This window comes from Egretta garzetta, unplaced genomic scaffold (assembly GCF_000687185.1).
Source record: "Egretta garzetta isolate BGI_Z169 unplaced genomic scaffold, ASM68718v1 scaffold728, whole genome shotgun sequence".
NCBI classification, from domain to species: Eukaryota; Metazoa; Chordata; class Aves; order Pelecaniformes; family Ardeidae; genus Egretta; species Egretta garzetta.
This window is the reverse complement of record NW_009260504.1, coordinates 197,762-207,128: the sequence shown is the minus strand read 5'-3', so window position 1 is coordinate 207,128 and position 9,367 is coordinate 197,762. Positions and strand designations below refer to the sequence as shown.

The following is a 9,367-nucleotide window of genomic DNA, read 5'->3' as shown; positions in this document are numbered from 1 at the left end:
TCCCACCCGGGGCTCCGCAGCGAGGGCCCGCCCGGAGCCACATGCGGTGGTAGGGCTGTGCTTGCTGCCGGGTGACACTTTTATTTTGGGATGCCTTGGCTGTATGTCCCATGGGAGGTCTGATGGCCTCCGTGTATACCAGGATTAGAACATACACCCTGTAGTGGAGTCAGGCTGTCTTCAGTCAACTGGAGTTTGAGTGGCCTAGAAATAGAAATAACATCCTCTCTGTCTGGAGGCCGCGCTGGCTGGTTCCCATCGCTGAGGATGAGGAGGAAAGGATTAAACTGTGGTGTAGAAGGGGAGCTTCAAACTCGTAGATTTGAGGGCTCTTTGCTTCTTCACCCCACCCGATTCCCTTGTCCCTGGTGCCATTTGAAATCTACAGGCGGCAATTTTTACTCTGTCCTGCCTTGCTATGGATAGTGGGCAAAATATCAGCTGGAGGTGTATGTTTGGGCAGAGTCCTGCTCTGCAAATGTTATCATAATTAAAGAGCTTCTTCAAATTTCAGTAACTGGTTTATTTCTAAGGTGGTCTGGTGCACCTTGCCCGGGGGAGCAGATGGTGTTGCCTAAGGCCGGTGGGAATCCCAACCTTTCTTGCACGTTTTCTTCTCAAGAGCGAGCGAGCTGGTTCCCAGCAGCAGCGGAGCGTTGCAGTCTCTGCAGGCAGTGAGGTGGGAAGGTCCGATGTCTAGGAAACTCCGCTGGTTCTGCAGCATCAAATGCTGGCAGTTGGTTATCTCCTGGGGAACTGGGGAGGAGACAACTATTTCTGTAGAAGGTGAGGCAATTGCTCTAGAAAATTATTCAGTGGCTGGAATTAAAAGGAGGAAACAAAACTGGAAGTGGCCTCTGAGGAATAGTATTTTCAAAATAATATTGATGGCCTGAGGTGTTTTGTGCTGCTTGTTTACTGTCAGAAATTGAAGGCTTAAGGAGCCGCCCAGGGAAGGAGCTGGCTTCCTGGTGATGTCATTCGAAGGAGTTAAATTAGATGTTGCTGAAGAGGCACCTGGATGTTAGAATACTGACAAATTGCACGGCCTGTAAAGTTGGGAAAGCCCTGTTAATGGGTAAGTCATTCCTTCCCCCAGGCTAATTAAATGTGGTGTTTGAAATGTTAAAAATGTCCCAATGTAAATACCATGCTGAAGGCACAGTCATCTTCTGATGGTGACCTCTAACGTTAACCCTTCCTTCCTCCTTCCCAAGTTTCATTGCAGAAGTGGTGGGCGCGGGAAGCCAGTCGTGAATAGGATGATCTCCTTGGGAAAGGTGCAGAAATAGAAGAATTCGTGGGCAGTGTTTGGTCCTCGCCCTGCTGTGAGGAGAAGGCTCAGCTGTGAAGAACGGAGGCAGTCTCATGCATCTGGGGTTTTTCTTGGTGTCTTAAGGCCGGTGCCGTAGTTCACGGCTATTACCATGAAGTGCTTTCGTAGGTGACTTCACAATGTTGCCTTTTTTTGTTGTTGTTGGGGTATTATTTCGTTATCTTGCTAAGAGAGAAATGTGTGGGTAGGAAATGATTATTCTACTTCCAGTTAATTCTTTTTGGTTGCTCAGAAAGCGCAGGCCTTACGCGCCCGTGCCTTTCTGCCAGCCGGGGCAGATTTTCTTGGGGTCCTGTGCGTTAACCCGTTTTCTGCTTCGGCCCTTCCTGGCTTATATAAGTTGCTTAGCTTCTGTGGCTCAACTGATCTCATGTAAATTAGGAGGATAGTCACTGTATTAGGGAGAGTATTTGGAGGCTTAATTAGGTGTCTAATGTTTGTAAAACATCTTGAACCGTGTAAGGGCTATGCAGGCACTCTGCATTAATAGGCATGCACAGACACACACTTGAATCTGATTTAGTGCAACCTTTATGATCTGTCTGTGCTAGCTTCTATAAAAAAACCAGCAAAAATAAGTGCAAACCTCCTCTGAATCAGCTAAGTCAGCATCAAGGGTTTCCATGTTCTGTACTTCTGTTTAGGAATTACAGTGCGACAAAATACAGATGCTTTAGCCAAAGGTGAGTCCTTAAGCAAATCCGTGATTCTGTTCCCTGTGGCTTAGCAGAAATTAGGAAATCAGCAAAAGCGGTCTGTATTTCAGAATGGTTGTAACTAATGCACTGCAACAGCTGAAAACATGCCAAATGGCTCACTCACCGGTTGTTTAAGGCACAGGAACAGTGTGGTCACAGGATAATTATTGTCTGCTGCTGCATAAATTGTGGGGGTCCTTATGGAAAAGGGTTGATGTAATTGCATTAATTTTATCTGCTGGGTGGTGGTGCTGTTAGTGCCAGCTCCTCTGCTGGGGAGCAGCTGATGAGCAGGGGGTGTGTTGTGGTGTGGTCAGAGACTGGTCCGTTCCCCAAAAGCAACTTTTTTTAATGAATGATAAAGGTTTCTAACCCATGGGAACAGTTTTTTTTTCCCCGGGCTCGGCTGGTCTTTAAGCTTGGGGTCACCGGTGTTTTGCCAGGGAGAATTTCCTTGTCATCTTCCTGGCAGCTCTCAATTCTGCCTGATGTGCTTGCTTAAGGCTGGATCTTTCTCCTCATTCTTCAGCACTGGAGGATGTGGGAGCCTTTTCCAAAGAAGTACCTCAAATCGTTCGGAAAATATCGTTATGAAATGATCTGCACAGACCGTTGCTTTTACTGTGCTTTTGCTGCAGACTTCAGGTGTGTTGATGCCTCAGTAGGAAATTGTAGTGAACCTCAGCAAAGCGATGAACGTGAAATTCGCCACACAAAGTAAATTGTGCAGAAGTCGAGAAGGTTTTAGACCTGGCCTGGCTTTTGGGTTGCTAATTAGTTTGACAGATGTTGCCTGGAGGTTGTCAGGTGTTGGTGAGTAGCAAGAATATTTCCACTGCTATTTTGCATGAAATGAGTTGCATCTTGGTCAAGCTCCTCGTGAATAAATGTCGTTATCGACCGTTTTCACAGGGAGTGCTGGCAGGAGCAGGGGGGATTGAGTCAGCTGTAGGGGCACCGTTGGTGGGTAAGCTTTGTTCTGGCATAGCCCAAAGAAGCTTCCACTCTTCCTGTTCTGCTTGCACGTGGGCATTTGAGTTTCCCAGGCTGCCATGGGAACAGATTTTACGTAATTACTTTATGTAATTACTTTATGATCTTACAATAATACAAGGAGCAGCAGAAGCTGCTCACGTAGTTGTTTGCTCTCCCATACATTTGCAGGGTATTTGAATACTCTGAATTAGGTCGTTGCTTTACACAGCAGGAAAAGACTGTCGGTACCTACAGTTCCAGCCTTTTTCTTTAACACGAGACACACTTTTTTAGGGTGAATCATGTAGATGCAGTTGGTTTACCATGGAATTCTTGGAGCTGTCTGGCTTCCTTCCTTTAGGCTTCTGGAAAAAGCAGTCTCTAGCTGGTTCTAGACCCTTCCATGGGTTCTCCTGACAGCTATGATGTGGCCCTGCCAGAAATGATCGTGCCATTACTATGAATTAGGTTAATACTGAGGTGTGTTACATAACTACGCAATTAAAGTTCGGGGCTCGTCTGGCTGTTTTTGCTTCCAGCTGCAGGGAGAGGTTTGCTTCATTTCTTGAATTTCTCGTGGTGTATTTTGGTTCTTGCGGCTTTTGGTCTTCCATGGTTGACTTTGTCCTCGGGTATTGGGAATGTCCTGGGGGGGATGTAGAGGATGGCATGGGGTTTTGTGCTCCTTCTGTGTTAAATGTTGGTTATGTTGCTGTTGTCTGCTCTTGTGAAAGACCCATGGCAGACTTTTGCTTTTATGTTCCAGTTGCACAGTCTTTAGACTATCCATGCAGATACTTGGGTGTGCAGACACAGTATTTTCCTAGTTTGGGGCATGCTGTGAGTAAATGTCGTCATTTTCATTTCTATATTGCAGCTGGTAGCAAACCCACTCCTTGTTCAGTGGGGGGTGCTGATGTGCAGGGAAATGCGGTGCGTGGTGTACTGGGGTGTGCTGGTCTGCTCTGCGTTCAGCCTGGTCTCTGCGGCCATGGGGCCAGCATGATGCTGCAGAGGGTGATCACAGTATACGTTATCTATGATTTTGTGGTGGTTTCTGCACCAGAGACAAAAAATACAAGCACTACTGATGGGAAATTTTATATATAGAAAGAGATAGATAGATAGATTCCCTTCGCCCTAAATCCTTGCTCAGGGTGTAAAACCTAAGCTGGAGGAAGGGTCTCTAAAGCGTACAGGGAAGTAACCCTGAATATCTCTGGCCTGTGAAGTGTTTGGCTTCTCTTCTGCGTCCTGAAAGGAGGGAGGGGAGAGTATAGTATGTCCACTGGCAAATATGACAGCTAATTTTAAGCTCTAGACATCTGCCCGCTGTAAACTGTATTGAGATCACCAAACTTATTTTATCCAAGCAGCTGAGTAACATCTGACAGCTGAGAATCTGGACTGGATTTCAACCAAAAAAAAAAAAAAAGCCAGATAAAGGCACTGTATCCTATTAAAGAAAAATTGCTTAGTAAAGGCAGGTGTCTTCCTTTTGTCAGAGCATCCCAAAAAAGATTGCTTGGCCAGGATAGGATTTTGGAGCCTTCCTTAAATCCTAGATTTTCTTTTTTTCTTTTCTTTTTTGGTCACTGTTTCGTAATGGAGGCAGGAAATGAAGTAGGAGTGAGGGTCGAGAGAGCAGGTCTGCCACCTGCTTAGATGCTGAATTTCTGTAGCTGGGTAGTATTGCTCTGAGTGCATCCTCCTGTGTGCACGGGGGCTGTGCCAGCACCCCTAGATCTGGGAGGTGCTGTTGGTACAGATCCCAGAAGTTTTTGTCGACTTGGGAAGCGAGGTGCGTTGCAAGGTGGGTCTGCATGTGTCACGTTAGGAGCTGGAGTAGGAGGAGTGGAAACCACGATCGGCGTTCGAGCGGGGGCAGCGTGTGGAAGCTCTGAGGAGGCAGAAGTTGTTAGGCAAACGTGGGATTGTGTCACTGGTGCGCGGGATGGCTGCTTCTCATAGCTCTTCTGTGCTGGGAACGAGCAGGGGCTGAGCTTTCGGCAGGGCACGGGGAATAGAGGGAGCCTTGTGATGGTTCCTTCTCCCACCAGGCAGGCAGCGAGCACCGCGTCGTGGTGTACTGGGGTGTGCTGGTCTGCTCTGCGTTCAGCCTGGTCTCTGCGGCCATGGGGCCAGCATGATGCTGCAGAGGGTGATCACAGTATACGTTATCTATGATTTTGTGGTGGTTTCTGCACCAGAGACAAAAAATACAAGCACTACTGATGGGAAATTTTATATATAGAAAGAGATAGATAGATAGATTCCCTTCGCCCTAAATCCTTGCTCAGGGTGTAAAACCTAAGCTGGAGGAAGGGTCTCTAAAGCGTACAGGGAAGTAACCCTGAATATCTCTGGCCTGTGAAGTGTTTGGCTTCTCTTCTGCGTCCTGAAAGGAGGGAGGGGAGAGTATAGTATGTCCACTGGCAAATATGACAGCTAATTTTAAGCTCTAGACATCTGCCCGCTGTAAACTGTATTGAGATCACCAAACTTATTTTATCCAAGCAGCTGAGTAACATCTGACAGCTGAGAATCTGGACTGGATTTCAACCAAAAAAAAAAAAAAAGCCAGATAAAGGCACTGTATCCTATTAAAGAAAAATTGCTTAGTAAAGGCAGGTGTCTTCCTTTTGTCAGAGCATCCCAAAAAAGATTGCTTGGCCAGGATAGGATTTTGGAGCCTTCCTTAAATCCTAGATTTTCTTTTTTTCTTTTCTTTTTTGGTCACTGTTTCGTAATGGAGGCAGGAAATGAAGTAGGAGTGAGGGTCGAGAGAGCAGGTCTGCCACCTGCTTAGATGCTGAATTTCTGTAGCTGGGTAGTATTGCTCTGAGTGCATCCTCCTGTGTGCACGGGGGCTGTGCCAGCACCCCTAGATCTGGGAGGTGCTGTTGGTACAGATCCCAGAAGTTTTTGTCGACTTGGGAAGCGAGGTGCGTTGCAAGGTGGGTCTGCATGTGTCACGTTAGGAGCTGGAGTAGGAGGAGTGGAAACCACGATCGGCGTTCGAGCGGGGGCAGCGTGTGGAAGCTCTGAGGAGGCAGAAGTTGTTAGGCAAACGTGGGATTGTGTCACTGGTGCGCGGGATGGCTGCTTCTCATAGCTCTTCTGTGCTGGGAACGAGCAGGGGCTGAGCTTTCGGCAGGGCACGGGGAATAGAGGGAGCCTTGTGATGGTTCCTTCTCCCACCAGGCAGGCAGCGAGCACCGCGCGCTGCGTCCTCTGAGCCTCCGGGTGTGCGAGGGCAGCGTCGGAACACGCGGCTGCTGCTTGCCTTGGTGGCAGGTCCTCTAGGGTGACAGGGGCCGCAGCACTTGAAGAATTGGGGGTCCTGACAAATGTTATAAAAGAGGGAAAAAAAGAACTATTGGCTTGCAGGGAGAGAGTTACTCCAAACAGCCCCTTCCTTGTGAGCCCATGGTGCATGCGAGCAATGAAAGACAAGCTTCTTCCTGAGACCCTTGGTGCAACTCTTCCCCGTCTTCTGTGTCCAGCATGGAGAGGCCCTGAGAAGACACCAACCTCCCCTCACAAAGCAATCCATTCAGCCTGGGGCGTATTTTTAGCAAAGCACGATTCTTCTTCAGTTTCAAAAGTAGCAAGTGGGGAACGCAGCCTACATCAGTGCGAGATGCAGAATGATCTCATTCAGGCTGCAGCATCTGTTTGGATTGAAACAATTACCAGTGATATCAGGAGATCTGCATTTTTTTCTTGTTATAGCCAGAGACCGTGGTAAACAAGAACTGTTTTCTCTGTGTGCTTTCTATGTCAGTGGAGCACAACTGGGGAGAGATGCTTCTGTTCTGTGTCTAGGATCTCAGACCACAAGCCGTGCGTTTCCAGCAACTGCCTTTGCCTTCGTGCTTTGGAGGCAATTTGCTTTTTCTTTCACAATTTATTTTTTTCATCGATAGAGCTTTAAGCCATGTGAGCAATAGAAATACCTGTGTGCTTCCTTTCTGCTAGTGTTATCTGAGGCGCTGTGACTTGTTGATAAATCAATCTGTGTTAAAGTAAATGCTTAAAAGGAAAATAGATCAATAAAAAAAAAAAAAAGAGTAGAAAGCCGTAATTCTTGTGTTTGTGTGTTTTCTCTAGCATCTCGGAATACGGATGCTTTGTGAAAGTTGGTTTTGCCATGTATCTGTCTTCTTTCTCTCGTTTTCCCAGCTCTTCCCGGCAGTTTGTTGGCAGACGGGGTGTTCTGGCACCCAGCCCTTTACTGTATCTATTAGGCAACGCATCCTCAGAACATGACAGGTAAAATTGCTGAAAGAGTTGTGAATCAGGGACTGGTATGCTAAGGAGGTTGCAGTGGTGGCTCGGAGAGAGGAGCTCTGCCATTGATACTGTTCACCCTTTTCTTTAGACTGCACAACAGAGCTGCTGAGAGAAGGAACCTTAATAGGATCTGTGATTTTCTTTTCCATTTATGATTACAGAAATAAGAGAATAAAGTGCGAAATTGCTGATTATTTTTTCCACTGTGTTTTGAATGTTTGATCTGTAATATGTATAAAAAGGTGGTTGTGTTGGGACACGTTTTTAACCATGCAAAGTGCGAGTCCTGCTGCTTGTGATACAGAGCCATCCCACAGGCACATAATCATTTCTAGATCTTGTGGCTCTAGGGAAGGAGGAGCACGGAGGGGCGTTGTACCTGCTGCTCAGGATCTGGCAGTGTGCTGGCTTCCGAGGAAGAGCAAGGCTGTGGAACAAGCACCTTCCTCAGGCCAGGTGGTGGGAAGGCTGGGGCGGAGGAGGTAAGGCAGTTTCCCATCTCAGGCAGGCGAGTTCATCATTTGCTGGAATGGGAGCAGTGCAGCAGGGATTAACTGAACCCCGGAGCCATGACAAGACCCTTCCGAGGCAGTGGGGGGTGCATGCGCTAAACCATTTCTTTGCCACCCTGTTACTTGTTCATCTCATTTCAAACAAACGCAGCAATGTGGTTGTGTGTTCTTCCTGTTGCTCGATTTCAGCAGAGTTACAGCAGGGGTGCATCTGGTCCACTGCTGGAGTGTAGCTGGTAGCAAAAGTTAAAAATGAAAGTGAAGAGCACGCACTTCGGCTGTGGCCCGCGGGCCCTCGGCATGGCAGCTCCCTGTGTCTATTGTTTTGCCAGCTGGCAAAACTGTGATGGTTCAGTGAAAACAACCCTTTGCATGAGGCGGTTGTGTGGGAATGGCCAATGGCAAGCCTGAATGAGGTTAAAAACATGTGAACTTGTTTCAACACAATTCCCTTTGTTCTTTCTCTAGTAGGCTTGCGGAACATTGCTCTCGTTCACTGGTGGGGTCCCTCCTCCTCCTTGGTTCGGCTCCTGCACTGCCTTTGCCAAGGTGCGGCCTGGGAGCGCCGGGGGGCTCTGGCAGCGTGTCCCCCTCAACTTGAGCTGCAGCGTCCTCGCTCAGTCTGTCCTGGCTTGGCAGATTCGTAGTGAGGGCTGCTTCCAGTAGATAAATGCATTTATCGCGTAAGGATGTGATCACAGAATGGCAAGGGTTGGAAGGGACCTCGGGAGATCATCTAGTCCAACCCCCCTGCTAAAGCAGGTTCTTCTAGAGCATGTTACACAGGACTTCATCCAGGTGGGCTTTGAATATCTCCAGAGAAGGAGACTCCACAGCCCCCCTGGGCAGCCTGTTCCAGTGCTCCGTCACCCTCAGAGGAAAGAAGTTTTTCCTCATATTCAACTGAAACCTCTTATGTCTCAGTTTGTACCCATTGCCCCTTGTCCTGTCGCTGGACACCGCTGCAAAGAGTCTGGCTAGTGTGATGTCTAGGTACTTCCAAAATAAAAATGCAAAGTGGTGGTTGACTCTTACCAAATCTGCTCTGCGCCCTCAGGTCTTGGATTTGGCAGCTGACTGGAATGCGGGACTAGTCAGCAGTCTGCCCTTCGATTTTTATTTTAGATACTGAAAGAGGCTTCTGACTGTGATACGTTCTAACAGTGCATCTTCTATAGGAAGAGCCCCCTTTTCCACACTGAAGGTGGTGCAGCTACAGCCTTCACTGAAGACAGTCAACTTCTCTAACAGGTTTATTAAGAATGTGATTAATGAAAGACAAAAGTCTTTGCTTCCTCTGGGCAAAACCCAGTCCTGAAGCATGTCCAAAGCTGCGTCTAATTTTTGAGAATTTTGTAAAGGTGTACAGAAATACAGAAGTGGATCACTTGCGTTATACTTTCTGCAATAGATGAGCCTAAATTTTTAAAGGTAAAGATTATGTCTGTGTTTATAGTACCTTGTAGACTGAGTGCTGGCTCTGACACTGGCCGTTGACTGTTACAGTAGTGTTGTCAGATACAGAAATAAAGCTCCTCAGCCCCAGGGCG

General features: G+C 47.5%; 1 protein-coding gene across 1 annotated transcript in view; it reads left to right on the top strand.

Moving 5' to 3' along the window:
- Positions 1-3,704: 3,704 nt before the first annotated feature.
- Positions 3,705-9,367, top strand: part of DNAJC7 (DnaJ heat shock protein family (Hsp40) member C7) — a 22,143-nt gene continuing 16,480 nt past the window's right edge. The window contains 1 exon segment of the mRNA XM_009644549.2: positions 3,705-3,849. Coding sequence (XP_009642844.2) covers positions 3,845-3,849 — 5 coding nt within the window. The 5' untranslated portion in view covers positions 3,705-3,844.